The sequence below is a fragment of the Apis cerana genome, linkage group LG10 (genome assembly GCF_029169275.1).
Source record: "Apis cerana isolate GH-2021 linkage group LG10, AcerK_1.0, whole genome shotgun sequence".
In the NCBI taxonomy this organism is placed as follows: domain Eukaryota; kingdom Metazoa; phylum Arthropoda; class Insecta; order Hymenoptera; family Apidae; genus Apis; species Apis cerana.
Window position 1 is genome coordinate 10,653,245 of NC_083861.1, and position 22,964 is coordinate 10,676,208.

The 22,964-nt window shown below is 31.7% G+C and overlaps 1 protein-coding gene and 1 long non-coding RNA gene across 5 annotated transcripts in view; one reads left to right on the plus strand and one right to left on the minus strand.

The window, feature by feature from the left end:
- Nucleotides 1-22,964, minus strand: part of LOC108003048 (uncharacterized) — a 98,734-nt gene that overhangs the window by 53,956 nt on the left and 21,814 nt on the right. The window lies entirely within an intron of this gene.
- LOC108002989 (lachesin-like) overlaps nucleotides 1-22,964 on the plus strand; it is an 86,941-nt gene that overhangs the window by 51,439 nt on the left and 12,538 nt on the right. The window contains exons 2-5 of one of the 4 annotated variants that reach the window (XM_062080454.1): nucleotides 1,938-2,050; nucleotides 5,099-5,387; nucleotides 12,599-12,760; nucleotides 18,523-18,672. In XM_062080454.1, coding sequence (XP_061936438.1) covers nucleotides 1,938-2,050; nucleotides 5,099-5,387; nucleotides 12,599-12,760; nucleotides 18,523-18,672 — 714 coding nt within the window. The remainder of the gene's footprint in view (nucleotides 1-1,937; nucleotides 2,051-5,098; nucleotides 5,388-12,598; nucleotides 12,761-18,522; nucleotides 18,673-22,964) is intronic. The other 3 variants (XM_062080455.1, XM_062080456.1, XM_062080457.1) reach the window with 3 other exon arrangements.

Sequence of the window (22,964 nt, forward strand, 5' to 3'; positions counted from 1 at the left end):
TTTACGTAACCTGATCTGTATGTATTATTTACTCTTGCTTAAAAGTTTAGAATTAACACGTTTTACAGAATCATTTTATTAAGAACTTAAAAACGAAGAAATTAGATTATAATTTAACAGAGAAAATTTATTTGCGCAAAGTAATTAATTATACTTTTGATATTCGTGACATTGATTTCGAATTAATAGCAAAATCAATAAAACGATATTTCTCTTCTTTTCTCCTTTTCTTTTTTTTTTTTTTAAACGGTTCAAAAATTAAAATTAAACTTAATTAAAATATTATTTAATCGTATTTTATCATTTGTATTTTCGATTAAATCTTTCATTCTAAATATAGACGCGAACAAAAAATTTTTCCTTTTTTTTTTATATCGAAAACTATAACTACAACGGCGTAAAACACATGGGAAAGCTTCTACAGGTGTACGATGCTGTAATCTTATCACGTTGTTCTCCATTTTACTCCGGTTACCGTCACCCACGGCTTTGCCCGCACTTCTGCCTACGAGCAATGGGCGACTCTCTCCCTCCCTTTCTCTCCTCCTCCCCTTCTCCCAATTCAACCGAGCAGTCTGGCTTTAAACATTCAACCAGTCTGTCAATCTATCATCCCTGCGGCAGAATTTCGCCACCTAGTTGCTCAATTGTTTGATATCGCCACGCTGAATCACCGATCATGCCCCGGCTTACTTCTGTTGTCGCTTTTCATATAATTTGATTTTTTTATTACATTTTTTTTATCGTGCAATGATTTCATATTACTGTTATTATTATTATTATTGTTACTGCGCTTAAATTTACAGCAGATGAGAATTTATTTTTTTGCACTTTAAGAGTGTATTATTTCAATGAAAAGTAAATGTAATTAATTTTTATTATTCTTTTGCATTATTCTTCGAGTATTTAAATTTCTGGCAATTTAGTCTTCAGTTTTAATGATTAAAAAAATTTTTTTGAATCGATGAACGGAATTGAAGAAAAGTTTCGATATCTGTTTCGATAAAGAATAATTTTGATTATTGTCAATATAGCCAAAATTTTTTATTTCAATTTAATTCGTTTTTTGTGAAAGAATGTTAAATAATATCTAAATTTTGATATTTACTTTCAAAAGGGAACAATCGATAACCAACAATATTCAATATCATTTAATTTCCATTCTTCGAAATTTTTTGATAACCTGAATGCAATTCGAATTCAACAATTTTTTGACGAAAAAAGAGAAAATATAAAAACTTTTGTCATTCGCAATTTTTTTTTTTTTTTTTTTTTTTAATGTTACTTAATGATTCCAGTTACGTGATGCATATTTCATATTTCATATTTCATACATCAAACGTGCATGGCATTACGATTACACGAGACCACGAAGTGCTTTGCAAGTCAATCGACATTTACCATGGCAAATGATCATCTATCAATCCGGCTCCGCTAACTTTTCGATTGGTTAGCTTGGAAAACTCGGAGGAACGTGCCTCGGATGACGTTGACAAGATACTATACCTTGATGATGTTACCCCAAACACTACTCCTGTCGTTGTTACACTCTCGTGCAATCTTTTGATATTCTGCTAGAATCGATTGTATACATAATCCAATCTGGTGTACGTTTCATGCTCTTTGAGGTATCAAGCTGCTCCTCGTTTCACTAATGCACACCTCGCTGCAGAAGCGGGGTATCTCTCGTAGGCTGCTGATGTAGATAAGGGTAGTTTTGCATTGCTCCAAGAAGAGTCGGAAATAAACGGGAGAATCGATGCGACAAATTTTTGCATCGAATGTATAAGAAGGTTAATAGTCGTTCGAGAAGAAAATTATTTTCGATTCGAGTTTCTTTATTTTTTTATTTTTATTTTTTTTTTTAATAATATTTTTATTTATTTATTTTTTTTAATAAAGAAATTTTGTTTGGAATCGTTTGTTATTTTTTTCAGATTCGAGCACAATTTCGGGACCTGTGTTCATCGCTCCAGTTGGAAATCAAACGGCTGCTATTGGTCGTGAAGTTGTTTTCTCTTGCAGTGTTCGTAATATCGGGAAATACAAGGTAATTGAAATGCGAAATGTGTGTACTCGTTTATTTAGGATAATGATTTTGCAACTGTTTTATCGACGAACGGTAATGGATATTAGAGAACGCAAGAGAGTTCTAATAACAATAATATTCGATTATAAGCAAAAATTGATTTTCGTTCCTTTTTTCCTTCGTTTATTATTTCCTTTTAATATTTTCTAAAACGATCGCTTAATCTTTGGTGTTAATCTAAAACAACAACATTACGTTACACGTGCAACCACACATTACTCGAACGAATCATATTTAGGAGCTTAAAAAAACAAAAAAGAAGAATACCGACTCTATTAATATTCTTCTTTTTCTTCTTCTTCTTCTTCTTCTTCCCGATCAAATATAATCCAAATATAATAGTAACAAATTTCTAAAATTAGTCCAAAAAAATCGCGCTCAAATTATTGTTGCGAAGAAAACCATCTTCCCTCCGATCAAACAAGACATCAAAACAAATCATAATCAACTCAATCATCATCAAACAAAACGAAACAAACAAATATTTCTATATTTCACCGATATTTCATCACGTTCGCGTGAAAATCTCTCCTCCAATATTAACAAAATATCGGAACAAATCATCTCGACTCATTTGCACGCACTTAATTACACATATAAAAAAAAAAGGAGGGAAAAAACAGAGAAAAAGAAGAGAAATATTCCACCGATATTCTCATTACCAAGTTTATACGTACACATTGGCGAGAAAATTCTTCCACCCTACCAATCCATCCTCCTTCCAACGTTACCTATATTTAGTAATAAGTTTCTCGATCGAGATACTATATATATATATATATATATATATATATGTATATATCGGTGGAAGAAGGATGAAACGAATAAGGAAAAGCGCGAGGAGGAGGAGGATGGTGCGGTGGAGTGGGGTGGTAATACGTGTGTGCTCGCGTTGGAGAGAGAGAGAGAGAAAGAAAGAGAAAGGGGAGGGGAGAAGGAGAAAGAGATGGAATGGAGAAGCGAGTAAAAGACGACGGAGAAGACACATTTTCCCTGGCGACAGATTCCAGCCCGTAAAGTATCCTAGCCAGATGAAATATTCGGTCTATAGAAAGCCACTCAAGGCAGCTTGGCAGCCAGGGATGGATTAAGATAAGCTCGGGCCCTTCCCCTTCCCAGTCAGATCCAAATAGTTTCCGGAGATCTTTTATGAGGGGAGATGGCAGGCAAACTTATAAATGTTGTTTTACTTTCGTATTGTCTCTCGAATCGCGCGATTCCAAGATGAATATTGGATCATGGATCATGGATACAGGGTTAAAAGATTAATTTGAAATTTTGCATTTGAAGTTTTTTTCTTTTTTCTTCTTCTTTTTTTTTTTTTTGATCGATGTGTTATTTTATTTTCACTGCATTCGTTGTTCCACTTTCATAAACGAAGATGCATTTGAAATCGTTTCTTCTTCTTCTTTTCTTCTTTTCGGTCGATCGAATATGTTGATATTTTTATTGCGTTATCGCTTTATTTTCGCTTTATTGTCTCTCAAATTGAGCGAAGAAAAAAATTGAAGAATTATTGGTTCGTGGCATAAAGGATTAATTTGATCTTTGCATTTGGACGTTTTCTTCTTTTCTTCCCTTTTCGGTCGATCGTGTTATATGTTTATCGCATTATTGTTTCATTTTCATATCGTTTCCCAAATTGAGTCAAAGATAAATATTGGATCATGGCCCAAAGCAGGATAGATGGAAATTAATTTGATCTTCCATTTGAAAATTTTCTTTTTATTTTATTCTTTTCTTCTTTTACTTTCATATTGTTTTTCACATCGAACGAAGATGAATATGGCAGAAAAGGGAGGATAAAAAAATTAATTTGATCCTTGCATTTGAAAGTTTTCTTCCTTTTATTCCTATCATATTTTATTTTTATATTGTCTCTCAAATTGAACGATTCGAAGATAAATCGATTGGATTAATTTGATTTTTCCACTTGGAATTTTTTTCTTTTCTTTTTTTTTTTTTTTATTCTTTTCTCAAGTTCGATGAAGATTAATTTAATTTTAAATTTTTCTTCTTCTTCTCTTCCGTTCAATCGACTCAAATATAATTCAATTGTATACGTATTTTGAGGAAAATTATTGGCAGTATTAAAAATTTTTGTCGTGAATTTTTATCAATTCTGCTTAATTATACGGAATACGTATTTTATAATATTTATTGTAATCCCATTCACAATTCTTCCGTCCTCGTTATTCGTCAATTTTGAATAGAAAATATCGATGAATGATCGAATAGAAATGGCAATCAAGATTAAAAATAATAAATTTAATCGATTCTCTATTATCCTCGCATTTTTCTCTCGACGAACAGGAAAAAAATAGGATGTAATAATATTAATCGTAGAAATAAAACTTTTAATAAATCCTGCCAATTATATATAACTATATTACCGGATATAGAATTTCAATTACATTCAATCATAATAAAAAAAAAAAAAAAAATATCGAGTATAATATTCCTAAATAAAAAACTCAATATCCTTTGACAAAAAATCAATATTCTTATCCACCCTCGACTTCCCTCTTAAACGTAATTAATTCAATACAGCAAAGAAATTACTAAATTTAACAAAACAAAAACAAAAAATTCAGGACAAAAATCGTCCTAATTAAATTACGATTTCAATCACGTTTAATAACAATATCCATAATGTTCCTACAAATAAGAAAACGGACGAAACATTCTCGATCACTGTCAATTCAAAAATTCTAACTCCAAAAGAAAAGAAGTACAACAAACGACAAATACGTACACACACAAACTCCATATTTCACATCATAATTAATCAAGATAGAAATATAAACCATCTTATCTACTGTTTTAACAAAATCATTTATAAATATATCTGTTACTACGCCTATATAAACTACCCATATACAAATATAAATGCATAAGATAATCTCCAATAATCATTATCTTATCCATGAACACAATTCTCGAAGCGAAAGATTGGGAGGAAACATTGGAGAAGTCGATCGCGTGACGAGAGGAAAATGAATTTTGCAGGTTGGCTGGCTGCGCGCCTCTGACCAGACGATTCTCTCCGTCCACACGAGGACGGTGACGCACAATGCGCGTATCTCGGTCTCGTACGAGTCGAGCGGATGTTCCGGGGCCGGAGCCGCGGGCGGAAGCGTGTTCGGGGTGACAGGAAGTAGCCAAGCCACGGAGGAAGTGGTGAACGGCACGTGGCGGCTCCACATTCGCCAGTTGAAGGAGTCGGACAGAGACTGTTACATGTGTCAGATTAACACCAGCCCTATGATATCCGAGTTGGGCTGTTTGGACATTCTTGGTGAGTTACGCATGCTGCGTTTTTTATTTTCTTTCGATTCGATTGATTCCACGGATTTATTAAGAAATCGATTTATCAAGAATTTTGAATCGATCGATTTTATTTTTCTACAAATTTTTCTATTTTGGTTTTTAAGACTGGTTGAGTGTATTTATTGCATTTTTTCGCGTAGATTTTGAATCGATCCATTTTATTTTTGAACAAATTTTTTAATTTTGATTTTTAGGGGTTAGGTGTATTTATTGGATTTTTTTTACGTAGATTTTGAATCGATCGATTTTATTTTTGAACAAATTTTTTAATTTTGATTTTTAGGGATGGTTAGATGTATTTATTGGATTTTTTCACGTAGATTTTGAATCGATCGACTTTATTTTTGAACAAATTTTTTAATTTTGATTTTTAGGGATGATTAGGTGTATTTATTGTATTTTTTTCGTGTGGATAATTTTTCAATTTTGCTTTTTAGGGGTGATTAAGCATATTTATTGGATTTTTTCACGTAGATTTTGAATCGATCGATTTTATTTTTGAACAAATTTTTTAATTTTGATTTTTAGGGATGGTTAGATGTATTTATTGGATTTTTTCACGTAGATTTTGAATCGATCGACTTTATTTTTGAACAAATTTTTTAATTTTGGTTTTTAGGGACGATTAGGTGTATTTATTGTATTTTTTTCGTGTGGATAAATTTTCCAATTTTGATTTTTAAGCATGATTAAGTGTATTTATTGTACTTTTTTCCCATGGACGTTGAATCGATCGATTTTATTATCTACAAATTTTCCAATTTCAGTTTTAAATATTGGAGGTGGTTTAAGTGGATTTATTTATGTATTACAAATTTTCCAATTTGAAAAATCGATGAAATGGTACATTTATTACATTTATTTCTGTCATTTAGAGACGTCAATGGATTTTATTTTTTTTATAAATTTTTCTCTTTTCGGATACAAAAATATAATATTGATGGGATGGTTGAATGCATCCATTTGTGTCATTTAGGATCGTCGAATCGAATCGAATTTATTTCTTACGAATATTTCAATTTTCATACTAAAATTCTAAACTACGCTAAATTTCAATCTATAATTTTTTAATCCCGTTCCTTCTACAATAATACACACACACACGCAAAAATAAAAAAGCACAATACATACATACATATCCTAATGAAAAAAAAAGAAATCTCCTTTAATTTTCCTTTTAAATTTTCAATTCATGATTCTCCTTAATCACGAGAAAAGCGAAAACTTGCAACCTGAATCCTAATGAAAAGAAATCTACAAAGAGGGGTTTCTCTCGGAATGCAAAAGAGATATAACACCTCCCCCCCACCCCTGCAACTAAATAAGAATGCTAATTACAATTTATATTCCTTATTCCTTATTTCTTACGTCCCTCCAGAATGCCATCCATTAAGTATCTCATAATAAATAATATCTCGTCCAAATGAAACGAACCCTTTAAAAAAAAAAGAAAAAAAAAAAAAATCGCTTCCATTTTACAAATCCGTTTGAAATATCCTGAAACAAATTTTCACCGCGTGAAAATATCTTCCGCTCGGCCGACATCTTCCCCTCCCCTTTCCCTCTCCCCCTCCCTCCTCACAAAGGGGAGAGAAATTCGAAATTCGAAAAGAGAAAAAAGAAAGAAAGAAAGAAAGAAAGAAAGAAAGAATTCGTTGAATTTCACGGTTACAAACCGTGGGGGATGGGAAAGAATTCGAGTAATCCAACTGAAACGAGATTAATGACGTTAATTTCAGGACTTCGCCGTCCGCGTTTTCGATCGGTATGACGAAACGATCCGAAAAATTTCCCCTCCCATTCGATCCACGCGCGATTCTAACTGCGCGACGATCGGCTGTGGGCACGTTTAAATTTTAAAATGGTGCGAATTACACGTGCGCCGATGAAATATACCGCCATTCTGCAACTGCTATGTTAACGTAAATGACGTAGGGTTAATACGATAATCGAAAGCTTAATCTTTCCGTTCGAGGGCCTTAAAACCGTGCAATTTTATTATCGCGCGGTTTAGAAAAAAGGGGGGAATTTTTTTTCCTTTTCTCTTTCTTCTTTTCACGAGTGTTCGATTTAACAGTTTGAATAATTTTTATCAATCGTTGCGTAAATAAAAATCGAGATGGTTTTTCCAAAACATTTTCCACGTTTTTCTCTTTCTTTTTAATACGTGTTTAATTTAACAGTTTGACAATAATTTTTATCAATCGTAAATAAGAAAGGCGCGATAAGAGAACAGTGGGTGTGCAAATTGATTTTAAACGCGGAATTTTCACGGTGTTTGGTAATTTGTTTATACAATTTGTTTTAAGTTGTTTAATTATGATGATAAAAAAAAAATAACGAGGTATAAGATACGTTAATGACTAATGAAATTTGTAATTGAATTTCTTCTTCAACATTATTGAAAATTGGTTGTAATTTTTTTTTTATTAATAGATTTGTTATAGACGTTGTAGCAGGAAGGATATTGGGATACAATTATACACCGATCGATGTATATATATATATATATATATAAAACTTCTTGGAATTCAATCGAATTGATTCAATATTTAATTTCCAAAGATCCAGGAATGACGAATCAGTTCGAGAATAAGTTCTAAAAATATTCGAAATCCGTCGATATATTCTCGCAGAGTGTGATAAAATTTGCAACAATTTTAAAAGTAAAATTGTATTCACGTTATCCAATTTCGTTCTAATTCGTAAATACGAAACCTGGAACGTCGTATTTTAAATAAAGCAAAGTATTACAAGGCAGAGTGAATGAGAGATTAGGAATTTAAAAAGAAAAAAAAAAAAAAAATATTCGAAATCGTCGATATTTTCCCCGATAAAATTTACGACGAGATAGCTTTTAAAATTGTACAATGCTTTTCAATTTCGCACCAGAAATCCATAAAATCACGTAGATGTCGTTCTAAGGCAATGTCGATATTACGAAGATATTAAATCGTTAGATCGGCAAAAAATCGTACTGCAAAAAGAATTCGAGTTAACTCTGATTAATTTTATCATTGAAACGTCAAATCGTTTTATAGATATAATTAGACTCTGTCGTTTTACGTTCAAACTTCGCGCCGATTTACCATCGCTATTCAAATTCAATATGGCGGAAAAACGAATCTACAACACTATCGAATTTATTTTCCGGTGAAATCTCCACGGCCACACTTTCTTTCCCCGTCGATATATAATTCAATATAGCCGACATAACAAACCTTTTTTTACAACAGCACAGAGGAAAAGCGATATTCGCGCAACATGTCGAACAATCGTATTTCACTTCGACAATACATCGATCCTCTCAAGAATCAATGATAGAAAAATATGGTTCGCGTAGTACGCTTGGACGGCATAAAGAAAATACGAAAATATGGTTCGTATTCGTGCGATATACGTGTATATAAATTACACGTGCATACCGTTACTTTACTCCATTATAAATTGATTCGTGCAAATAAAATAACGGATGATCAAATTATTGTGAAAATACGATTTTTATATTAAAAAAAAAAAAAAAAAGAAATGTAAATAAATTGTTGAAAGGTAAAAAAAAAAAAAAAAAATTAACTATACGTGCTTTCAATTAAATTGATTTCTGTTATAATATACAATTTCAATTTACATTTAACGATTACACGCGAATAATAATTTTCACAATATATTATTATTCTAGATTTCAAATAACAATTAAGTTTATTCAACTTCACGATTATATAGTTTCAATAAATTTTCCTTTTTACAATTTGATCATCCCCGTTATATCACAGGGACGTATAACTCGATTTAACTTAATTAGTTGAAACAAATAAACAGATAAAAAAAAAAATAATCGAATAAAATTTTTTAACTCGGTCCGTAACGATTCTCTCCGATACGAGGAAAGTTCAAGCTTCTTGCTTCGAGGGGAATATTTCTTTTTGGCTCGCGAGTAGCGGAGAAAAAAAAAAAGAAAAGAAGAAAAAAGGAAGAAGGGAGAAGGAAAAGCCGGAGTGTCACCGGGCCCCTTGCCAATGAATCGATCCGCCTATTTGTCCGTCTTTGCGCAACTCTAGCCTCAAAGCGATACAAATTGCGCGCACCTCGTTTACTTACCGATGGTAACAAGGAAAGTTTCCAGCGACTCGGTTATTCGAAAAATGATGAAACTTCGGTGATACGTGGTGGAAAGTCGTGGTGGAACGTCAAAGTACTCGTACTCGTGATGGAATCGGGAAGAAGGTCGGTCTCCATCGACATACGGAATATCGATTTAATAAATTGGAAATAGTCTTGGGATATCCGTAATTATCGTGCAATTATCGTTAACCTAACCTAACTTTTCGTCGTACATGACATATTTAAATAGAAAAACAGGAATTGGCAATGTTTTTAATCGTTAGATCGCGAGTGTTTATGGAAAAAATAAAATTTATACGAATTTGTGGTTAAGAGAAAATGAAGAATTTTGAGAATTTTTCAATCATCGTATATTGCACTTTGAATATTTTTTTGCAGAAAATAATAGAATCGAATTGTTAAGAATTAATAAATGTGATTTATAAGTATAATTTCATGAATTTAAGCATGTTGGATGATTAAGAATTTGATTTAAAGTTGTTTCGATTATATCCGTGTAGAAAGAAACGAGTTCTTCCATAGAAATACACGTTTACCGTTCTGATTCCAATTCGATAACAGGAGTAAGTCGCGAACGGGGTCGCGAAATTATTCCAAGTACGATAATAATATTTTTCTTTCTTTTTTCTCTTTCAATTGCAAATAATTGGCCATAATTGAACACAAACCTTCCCCCTCCCTTGTGATTAAAACGATTCAAACAACAAGAAGAATTAATTTTAATCCGGTTTAACGAGTAGAATTTATCAGAGAAGTATTTACCAAAGAAAAAAAAAACAAAAAGAGGTATCCATTTTTATCTTATGCTCTATGAAATATCTTTACCTCGTTTTATGAAATTTTAAAATTTCCATAAAAATTTATCAAACGGCGAGAACGTGTCTTTTTCTTAATCACTTCCTGTTCCCATTTCTCATCGTTTAACACACAGAAGGGTGTGCTTGGAAAGGATATTTATTGCGTCCACGACGACCGACGAAGACGTTTAGAACATCGGTAATTTCTTGTTCCTACCTTGTTCCTTCCTTGCTCCCCCCTCTCCCCCCTCTAAATCCGTCTCTCGAGTTATACTCGTGCTAAACGTTAAAGGCCGCCTCATTACGATGATGTCCTTTGGGTTTATGCATACGAGAACTCGGAGAAGACTGACAAAGTTGTGTCTTTCATCAATCTTCCACTTTTACCGTAATTTCTTTCTTCCTTTTTTTAAGACCTCGAAGAATATCGTTATCGAGTCTCGTTTGTACAAGACAAGTGATCTTAAACTTTTTATTTATTACAGTATCATGCTCGATAAAATTATTTTTATTTTATCAAAGCGAAATTTAATTTAAGTTAAGAAGTATTAATTTCGTAAATTAAATTTATGATATTTTAGATATTTTATTTAAAATTTCAAAAAAAAAAAGAAATTTAATTTATTATTTATTATTAGTCAATAAATTTCCAAAATTATCATTTTGAATAAACTATTTTTTTTTTATACAGAATGAAAATATTTACTTTTCAAAATATATCTACAATTACAATATTAATATCAATTTTTTTCAAATAAATTTTTTAATAATATAATAATTCTATTAAACCGTTTAATTATTTGTTTGTCTGTTTCATTATACTCGTTTATAACGCTTGACAATTTTCCTTTCGAGTTTTTTTGTTTGAAAAAAAATTCCATCGATTGAAGGAAAGAGAAAGATTATTACGTATTTTGTTTTAAAATTCATCTGTCTAAATTTAAAATCTGTTTAATTTAATCATAGATTTATCGTCCAAAGCTGATGGCGCCTTTATAATTTGAAATCCTTTATTTCTTTGTTTCGACATTATAGATTCATCGTTTGAAACTTAACACGTTTTAATTTCGAATCTTTTCGTAATTTTATCTGAAAATCATCGTTAATTTATCGTTTAAAATTTCATAACTATTAAATTCTAGAAATTCTTTATCGCGTCGAATCGAGATTGAATAATTAAGTCGTCGTGTAAAATTTTACGAGCTTCGAATTCCATTTTTTTTTTCATTGTTTGAAAATTAATTTTCATCATATAACTCGTAAAAAATAAAATTGACACGTTTGCTATGATATACGATGAAGTATTATACTATATATATATTATATATACTTTCTTTTTCTCCATCAATTTTTCCTATTCCTTTACTTTATCAATTCCTCTTTTTTACCTTCTTTGTCCTTTTCTTTTTTTTCAATTCCTCTTCCTCTTTTAATCTATCAATATTATGTAATCTATCAATATATCTGTTTGTTTATCAATTTCTCCTCTTCTTCATCTCCTTCATTATCCTTTTACTCTGTTCTTCTTACTTTCTCTATTTTTCTTCGGTGTTTTTTTTTATTAATAACTCGCTAACATTTTGCAAAGGAAAATGTTACTTGAATTTACCTGAGAAATCTCCTTAATATCTTTTTAATTAATCTGTAATTTCATCCATCATTCGATATCAAAAAATTTTTCAGATCGAACTCTTTCGAAAAGAGTAATATTCTCAATTAATTTTTCACCAGTTAATATTCTCTGGAAAAAAGTATTAACCTATTCACCTATCGTACGAAAGACGAGAAAACCGATATTCTGCTCGTCTTTCATATGATAAATATTTCAGAATGATCTCGACGAAATCTACAAAGTTGAAAATATCTCTTGAAAAAAATTAATAATTTTTGGTCGCACAAATAGATTAATTCCCTTTTTTTTTTAATATCAACTTGCACCGTTCGAAAACTTTATAACAATCTTCACACATCCTTTATGTCTTCCACTCACTCACAGATTATTAACATCGGAAAATAATCGAAATCGTTCCACGTTTCTTCTTACCGTAATAACCTAAAAAATAACCTAAACGAAAGATCGAGTCTTTTCTCTAATATCCGTCTCACGCGTTTAATGATCAAAATACTCCTCACTTAAATGGCACGAATGGTTTATTATGAATTTTGCACGAAACCACTTCCATCCATCTTTCAATCCAAACATTGTTTCGAGGATTCGAGATGATAAACGAAACACGTTCCTCCACTGTTTGTTGGACAGTGCCGCCAGATATCGTTTACGGAGGCGACACCAGCGCCGACTTGGCAGTTTCGGAAGGTGACAATGCGACTCTAAGCTGTCGCGCGACTGGAAGGCCGACTCCGAGAGTGTCCTGGCGAAGGGAAGACGGAGAAGCCATTCTCATAAGGGCCTCTTCTGCCGGTACATAATGACACTATAAAACTCGTGGCTATCTCCGTGGACAGACCTCTTTCACTTTAGACCGTTCCTCCTTTCGTGAAAAAAGAAAAAAGAAAGAAAAGAGAAAAGAAAGGGGAAAGGAAAAGTAGAAGAGAAAAAAGAAAAAGAAGGCAGAGAGACGACCAAGCTTTAATTTCGTTTGCTACCCATTACACCCATCCTTTTGTTCGCGTTTCTCTCCCTCACTCGTCCCAAGTGTTCTCTTCACTGCGACGAGAGATTTATATCGCGATGCTTGGTTAATCGGTGATCGATCCTTCGTTTTATTATTTATACGAATCAAGTTGATTTTTTTTTCTCTTTTTTGGGAGAGGAGGGGATCGTTTAATTGTATGGAAATATAGAGAGAGAAAAAAGAGAATTCGGAAGATTTTTTTTGGAAGATTTGATTTGGTTTGGATTTTTATTTTTATTTTTTTTTTTTTTTTCCTTTCCTAAATATCTAATTTTTCTTCTTTTAATTATCAATTCTTTTTTTTTTTCCCTTATTAGGAAAAGAAAATTTGGAAAGTTTTTTTTTACACGATTTAATTTGGTTTAGATATTCATTAGTTTTTCTATTTTTGTTTTCTTATTTTTTTAGTCGAATGGAGATTTATTGTTGTGCTTGTGATCGATGTTTCATACGAATAAATTTGTTTTGTTTTTTTTTTTTTGTAATTTGCAATTCAACTATTTCGTTATATCACGATGTAAGTTTTATTTTTGTTTTTTTTTCTTTTAATTAATTAATTTAATCCGATCAATATTTTGTACCAATGAAATAAAAAGTTTTTTTTAGTTTTTTTTTAGATTTGTTTTTTTTTAATTTTATAATTTGCAATGATCGTCTCTCTTTATGTTGCGATGTCAATATTTGGCAAAACATTTTTAACCAAAAAATTTGATTCGGTTTGCTATCTTGGAGATATATATATTGCAGTGATCGATTGCTCTGAATCGAATTTGTAGATTTTTTTTTTTTTGTATGATTTTCCAATGCTTTTAAATTTGCCAAAATTTACAATATTTTTGAATATGATTTGTTTCACTATCCTTTTTACTCGAATGAAAATTTATTGCTCATGTTTTATAAGTTTTTCTATGCAATTTCGAACTTGCCAAAATTTATAACAATTTTGAAAAAATTTATTTCGCCATTTTCCATGACGTGAAATCAATCTTGTATCTTTTTTTTCCTTCTTACGATTCAATATCAATATACACTTCCTTATCAAATATTTCCCTCCTGTTTAATTTTCTTTCTTCTTATATAATTTATCAAAATCTATCAACATTTTTGCAAAATATGATTTGTTTCGCTATCCTTTTTGCTCGAATGAAAATTTATTGCTTATATGCTTTGTATCTATACCTTATAAATTTTTCTTTTGCAATATCTTCGAACTTGCCAAAATTTACAAAATTTATTTCGCTATCTTCCACGACGTAAAATCAATCTCGCATCTTTTTTTTATCTTATTCAATCCCAATGTACACTATACTGTTCCTTACCGAATATTTTTCTGTTTAATTTTTTTATTAATTCGATAAGAAAGCAACACGCCACACAAAAACCACATATAGGATAGAAACATGCATGTCGTAAGTATACATCGAGAAATATTCGCGTGACTTTATATTAGTTTCATAGGATAATTAACTCTAATACCTAATCCTAATTACAATTAGAAATCCTCTTCGAAGGAAAGGATATCTCGTTCGAATAATATTTTACATAACGCATGCGCGCGCGCGCACACGCACACAAACAGTTGGAAGTGTAACACAAGTGAATACATTCACTCACCGTACGACTTAATCGAATTAATATTAATATCATATTCAATTTTTCGTTGGATAATATTTTCAAATTAATGCAACGGCGGAATTTCGAGTAAAATTGTTATTTTGCAATCTCGCCTTTTATCACGAGAGAAGCGAGGCCGATTAATCTCAATGAAGCGAGGTATGAAAGGATTTCGAACCTGTTTTTCCTTTATCGCGTTAAATAATTCCTTTCTTAATTCGCTTACGCTTGTTTACACGAACGGAATTTTCACGAAATTCTCGTGTGCATGGTCGATTGAATTATTTAAGAAGCGATAATCCAGATTGCTGGCAGATTATTATTATTATTATTATTATTCGAATTACATTATATACATTCGATCTTTTTTTTTCTTTTTTTTTCTTTTTTTTTTTTTTTTTTAGAACATCATCGCGAATTTTTATAGCGAAATTGTTTGAAACAATAGGGGATGACAGTTTCCTTCGTTTCCTTCGAAATTTAATTACGATCGTAATTAAAATTGTAATTATAAACTTTAATTAAAATATTTAAACGCCGTATTTTTAGAACAATGTTTCTGCAAAATACATTTGAAGACACTTGAAAAGAGGCTATTGTGAAAATATAATGAAAAACTATCACGAAAATACGCTAGACGCGAAGTAATGCAATTTCGAGGAAGAATAGTTTTTCCTTTCTTTTTCCTTTTTTTTTTTTTTTTTTTTTATTAGAAATTTTCCAATTTTTCAAGAATTACATCCAATAAAATTATCTTAGAGAGCGTTTTTAAGGAACGCAACAAAAACTCCTCAAATCAAATTATTAAGTTTTTAAATCCTATTAAAATTCGATTATTCTTATCAAAAGCTTTACTGAAATATTTCTACAATTTTCAATAAAAATTCCTCGAATCAAATTTCAAATATCTAAATCTTACGATTTCATTTATTTAGATCCTCTCGAAAGAATTCAAAAATAATTCCTACAGTTGTCGATAAAAGTTCTTCAAAAAAGTTCCACAAAAAAAAATCTAATTCTCCATCGACGATGAACGATATCTCGCCAAGAACGAGACCGAAAAGATAAGAAATCGAGAGCGCGGAAGAAATTTTCGGACACACTGATTGAGCGTAAGAACACGGTAAAGTGGGTATAAAGAGGCGGGTCGTTGAAACAAGTTTCGCCTCTTGAACTCGAAGACAGAAACAGCGGGCGCGCGTGTAAAGAAACAGAGGATGAGGATCCTCTTCATGGTATCTTGTACGACGCATACTCGCAAAAGTAGACTTAGTGTACGTATACAGAATGTAGGGACACGAACCACGAAGCTTACGCTTGTACCACGGCCTAGGAACAGGTATATATACAGCGTGCGTATACGTATAACACGGTTTGTACACACATCGAGGAGGAGATAGACCGTGGTAGTTTCCGCTGCAGGGCCTCGAGTTGGCAAAACTTTGGTCTACGTAGTTCCACTACTACTTCCAGCCTTGCTCGAATGCAGTTGAAACGTTCAAGACCTTTTGTCTTTCTTTCTCTCTCTCTCTCTCTCTCTCTCTCTCTCTCTCTTTCTCATCGCGTATTTTTCTTTACGATAGGATATTTTAACGATTGTCGTTCGCGAAAAAAGCTATTAACATTTGCCCGAATGCACGAATAAACGTATACTTAAGGGGTTAATGGGGTAAACGGAAATTTAGTACGAGGTTTAATCATTCTTTAATGGTGTGCTTACCGCGAGAATGTTATTAATACCCTAGGGAACCTTTCATAAGAGGTAATGTTACCTATTTAGCCATGACACGTTTTTTTGTTACCGACCGTAGGTTCTTATAATTGTCCCCTATACCGATCTTCGGTCAATTAGAAGATAGAAAAATTTCAAATTTTTTTTTTAAAAACTAGAAGTAATATTTCGAGAGAAAATTCTCCTGTTATTCTTACATCTAAAATCTCTTTTTCTTTTAGTTTTTGTTACCAATTTAAATTGTAATTATCCTTGTATGATTCTTTGATCAATTAGAAAAAGAAAAATTTTCAAAAGTTTTCTTTCTTTTTCTCGACTTAAAACTAAAAATAATATTTTAGAGAAAAATCTTTCGTGTTATTTTTACGACGCGAATACATTTGAGAATAGAAGTTTCAAAAGTTATCGATAATTATTTTTCGCTAGTAAATATAATGCATCCGAATCTTTTTTTCTCTATTATTAATATAAATTTTTGTAATTCCCCCTGTATCATTGCAAATTTAAAAAAATCTTTTTTCCTCGATAAAAAGAGTAATTAAAAGTAATAATTTAAAACTCTCGTTATTCTCTTTTCCAAACCTGCTTTCCTTCCTATATTCCTCAACACAAAAAAGCTCAATTAGGTAGGCCAGCTTTACCCTACTTTCTTAAACGCACAATATCGGTATTTAAACAAACATCGTGCACGCGAAAAAGGAATTATCGTTAAATGCAACGAAAAGTTTAATCCGTCGTTGCAATTTTTTTTCTTCATTTTTTCTTTTTGTAAACTGCATCGAACTGCTTTTCCTCTGAATACACAAAACCGCTCACGTGCAACTTGCGTCGCTTTTCTACCTGACGATGACGCTTTTCTTACGAGCTTTACAAACTCGTTAGCGTTCGCTCACTTAAGAAACTCGTTAGCAACCTAAGTAGTGAATTAAGCATATATCTTCTCGTCTCTTCTTTCGTTCACGATAGTGCGTCCATCCACCTTCCGGCTACTCCTCTCTCCGTCTCTCTCTCTCCGCGTCGTGTCACTATCGCTCCCCTTCCCCTCCGTCTTTCTCTCCCATGTTACCCCTTCCCTCACAAGCGGAGTAGTGGTGGCTTCCATTCACCCACTCCACTTTGACGGTAGTTTTCTTCGTTCAATTGCATTAGTCTGTGGTTTCGACCTGGTTAAAAGTTCTACCTGGATTCGTTTAGATCTGAAAAGTTGTAACTTCTTGCCCTGAGAAATAATGTTCTTTCCATTTCACGGTTTCTCTTCGTCGATCTTCGCGGCTTGACTGACGAGAGGAGGATTTATACGCGTTCATTGTACATCATTTTCGATCTTAGGAAAATGTCGTAGAATTTTTTTTTTATTATTATTTCGTTATTTAGTTTAAAACTTTTTTAAATTTCGTTACTCCTTTTTGTCGATCTTTGTTATCCTTTTAGCTTGAATACAAGAATTATATATTTGTTATGTATATTTTGAGAAAAGTGTCATCGAATTTTTTTTTTTTAATTATTTAATTTTACAAATAACATGGAATATAGATTATTAGATTGTGAAATAATTTCATTTCATTTTATACGAAGATGTATACAAAGTACATCTTGACTTCGTTTCGAAAATTAATTTGTGTTAATCGAGTCTCGAATAATTAAATTTTAAGAATATTTCATTCGCGGAGCTACTAAGTAATTCAAAACAATTTGTTACATCGTTAATGAAAAAGAAACAAGAATATTTACGGATAATAACAATAGATATTATTTCAGTACATCTATAGTATTTTTATGCAATAAAAAATTAAATTTACAATACTATCCGATATATCCATGGAAATTTGCCTCTTATTTTTACCTACTAACACATTTAATCTTCCTTTTTTTAATTTAAACAATAGAACAGATAATTTACTTTCTATAACATATACGATATTTCAAAACAAACGAAATTTTTAAATATAAATCCAAAACAAAAAAATAGAATCCATCGCAACACACTACAAAACTTTTTCAAAAATATCAAAAAAGTTATCCTTGCTGACGTCATCAAACCCATCTGCCAGTCTCTCTCTGCCAACCGTTCTAATCAAAACGGTGGAAAAGAATCGAGGAGGAATGGTAAAAAAAAAACGATCGGTAGAAAAGATGGGATAAGAGGATAGGAGGGGATTTTCGAGGAAAACATGCAGAGAGAGGGGTTTTCTCGGTGCGCAGGTGGCGGCAGTTTCGAGAAGCACGAGACGTACAACGGTTCGGTGCTGCAATTCCATCGTGTCGAGAGGCGACAAATGGGGGCGTATCTGTGCATCGCCAGCAACGACGTGCCGCCCGCCGTTAGCAAGCGAGTGACACTCGCCGTGAATTGTAAGCTTGCTCTCCTCCTAATCCCTGATTCTACCCGCCGGAAAAGCTCCCGACAAAAGGCAAAGCAACTTGGCGTTACACCGTTCACGAATCGTTCGCGTAATTGCCTTTTCCAGTTTTTCTCTCTCTCTCTCTCTCTCTCTCTCTCTCTCTCTCTCTCTCTCTCTCATGGATATCAAATTATTAAGGTTAAAGAAAACGAGAAAATTTTTTTGCCGTGATTCTTGCTGACGAACAAGTTTCTTTGAGTTGACAAGTAGTAGAAATTAATTAAAATATTTAGATTGGATTCTCGCGTTTCTTGAAAAATTTGTTGGTGAATGGTTTTCTTTGAGCAATGAAAATTAATTTAAAATATTTTATATAGTAAATATTTAATAATTAATTGTAATATATATTATATAATGTAATAATATAATATGTTAAAATAATAATGAATATTTAATGTAAAATATAAAATGTTTCTTTGAGTAGTGAAAATTAATTTAAAATATTCAGATTGCGTTCTCATTGAGGCGACAGTATTTCTCGAGAAATTTTTTGGTAAACGTTTCTTTGAAGGGACGATGTTTCTTGAAAAAAATTTCATGGCAAAAATTTCTTTGAATTAAAAAAAGTCGAAAATTATCGTTTCGATGAAATATTAAGATCCTTTCTTGAAGAATTTGTTGATAAATATTTCTTTGAGTCGATAGTAATTAATTAAAATATTTAGATTGCGTTCTCATTGAAGCGACGATATTTCTTGAAAAATTTGTTGGCAAACGTTTCTTTGAGTTTAATGAAAATTGACGTTTCGATAAAATTAAGATTGCTTCTTTTTTCGAAAAATTTGTTGTTAAACGTTTCTTTACCGAGTAATTTCTTTGAGTTGACAGTTAATGACAAAATTAATGAAAATTAATTAAAATATTTAAATTACATTCTCAGTGAAACGACGCTCCTTGAAAAATTTGTTGGTAAATATTTCTTTGAGCAATGAAAATTGTCGTTTCGATAAAATATTCTGATAAGGTTGAAAAATTTGTTGATAAACGTTTCTTTGAGTTAAAAGTAATGAAAATTCCCCCTTTGATAAAATATTAAGGTTGCATCCTCATTGAAGCGATAATCGAATGACGAATTTTACATTGAATATTTTTTGGAAATAAATCTTTCTCTGAATTAATAATAATGAAAATTAATTAAAATGTTTATTATACGTTGATATTTTTAATGAAAAAAATTCGTTAAACAAATTTCCCTTCAAATTTTTCTGCTTAATAAATAACAAAAATTGCTGTTCTTTTTAAGTAAATATTACAAAAAAAAAAAAAGGAACGGAATTTATATCTCTTTTATCAATTAAAATATTCAAAAGCCAGAAATGAAAATAATCTCGATAAAAGAATTATAAAAATTAGAAAGAAGGGAATATTAAAATCGTAATATACGAATATAGTGGAAAGATATTGAATATCTGCAATAATTCCGCAGAAATTCCGCATACTTTTCAGCGGAGTTGTAAAAATTAAAAAAAAAAAAAAAAAAACGAACTTCGTGAAAGAAGAAACCAACAACTTTTTCTCAACAAGGAAAAAACACTTAAAACTCGCCGCATATCTTCAGAAGACACGAGTTGAAACGAACGAGATACGAAATCTCTCGGCAATTTGTATACACGGTTTCCTAATTCGATGACCGATGGTCGATAACATTCGTGTTTCCCGGCGCCTTCGTCCGTGACGCGACCGTTTAGAAAGAAAGGCCGTCCAAGAGAGATCGAATCGGTTTTCCGTTTCGCGAGAGAGGCGGCGAAGAAAGAGATTCGAGATCGCTTATCGGGGAGAGTGGTAAAACGAGGGGGATAAAGAAAAGTTGTACAAGTTGTCCGTGGATTTATCACCTCTCGCAATAACGTTCCCCCTCCCCCCGGCTTGTCCACGCTTTTCCAATTGTAATTTCGTTAAAATCGCGAAAGGAATGTAAATTTTAATATTCGATCCTTTCGTTGCCCTCTCAAAGTGGAAAAAACAAAGTAACTGGAACGATGATCAACGGTGAAAAAGTTTTCTCATAATTCTTATGCAGTTCCGTAAACGATATTTCCCCGTGGACGATGAAAAGAATGGGTAACGTTGATCCGCTACGAGCTTCAATAATGCTCATTGTTGGTGGAATAATCGAGGAAATAATCGAGAGAGGGGGGAGAAATTATCCGCCATTAGTCGCGAGCTTTTTCGCGCAGATTTCAATCGTATGGAACCGTTTATTGTATTAATAGAATGCATGGGTTTTTATGTAGCTAAAAACGTATTCAAAAGATATTATGTATGTATTCATTGAAACAACAGACCCATTATTACATTCACGAAAAATCGTGAAATTTTCGTTCAAATTTTTCACATAAAACTCGTGAAAAGAGATCGAAAATTGTCACCAAAATCCATTCAAGAGATAGAGGAAACGATCCCCTTAAAGCCAGTTTTTGTTTTATTCGGATATCTCAATCGGTTGCCGAGATATAAGGATTCGAAGTTTCCATAATGTAAGAATTACAAATGGATCCGCTTGGGCCTCATGATACCTGCGCGATTTCCAAGAATCGCGTTTGTCATTTGTTTGGAATTTAAGATAGGTCAGTGAGATGAGTGCGAGTGAGAGATTCGATGAAAATGACAAGGATGAGGATGGTAAACGATTAAAAATTACTCTTCTCTTTACACGATGATATCTCAAGAACCGGAAAACGTATCAAGATAAATGAAAAATAGTTTTAAAGAATAAAGTTCTGTGCTACTAACGATCGCTCGCTCGTTCAGCGGAAGTTATTAATTTTAAAGTTATAGCGATTAAAAATTTTCCTAATTTTAATAAGATTCACTTAATCGATTTTAGTCGAATTGAATTGCTAAAAATTGTCTTTCTCTTTATACGGTGATATCTCGGCAACCGGAAGTCGTATTAAAATAAATTTAAAGATATTTTAAAGAGCAAAGTTTTGCCCTTCTAACGATCACTCACTTATTCACCGGAAGTCACTATTTTTGAAATTACAGCAAGTTCATATTTTTATTAATTTTAATAAATTATAGAAGAAAATCGCTTGTGGATATTTCAACTGATGATTGAAAAAAATATGTCATTAAGAATCCACATTTGAATTATGCAAATGACATAAGTCAAAAATGTAAAACAAACGAATAATTTACCTTCCTGATAAACGATCCTAATATACGATAATACATGTCGTGTTTAATAATTTTTATTCACTATGGATATTCTTCATTAATTTTAAATTCGATTAAAATCGATTATAATTCGAATGTATCATTATTTAACGAAAAACACGTGTGTTTATATATACATAGAATAATTTATATCAATATCCAATGATCACACGCCAATCGAAATTGATACTGATGCCGGTATTAATTATTCCAAGACAAAAGGTACAAAACGAGAATTAATTATTCTCAATTTTCATAACGTGAAATAGATTCCAATAATAATTTAGCATTGTATCGCCGACGTTAATAATTAAATATCTGTATATCCTATACTTTAATACCGATACATTTTTTAACAATGCCATCAAACGTAATAATACCTTGGCAAATATTACTTTCGAAATGGATTATCATGGTGCGTTAAAAGCCCGCATAAAATTATCATACGCAAGTTTGTTGTGATTTTACACATTGTACACATTGACAGCCGCATTTCTAAAATCGAAAATTATCCTCAAACGGCTAAAAGGAGCTAAAAGGGATCGTTTAATGTATTAGTAATAGGAAAATAACGAATAACAAATTATATCGCGTAATTTGGATTGTTTCAATGAATGAACGTCACTATTTCCGTTGAAATATTATCATTTTGCAAACGAGAACAACGAGGATATATAATTATTCGAAAATAACGAAAATGAAAAAAACTGCTTTTATCAATTCCACGTTTTTAATTGAATTCATCGATGTAATAATAATCGATGACCTCTCGATAAATTTTCAAAATTATCTTCAATTTTAATCCATTTTGCCTGTCAATTAACGAGTTTGTTTTCGTAGGATAAAATTTAAAAAGAAAAAATTTTTTAAATTTAAAAAAAAATACACAAATTTAAAAAGATTTTAATTAATCCTATCTAATAACGAAAATAATTAAAACGGATATTTTGATTGATTCGTAATAATCATAATGAATATTCTATATAATATACAGTGTACGTATTATTCACGAACGGTCAAGACTAACGCAAAAAAGCAAATATAATTAATATATCTTCACGATATCTAGCACGCACGAAAACG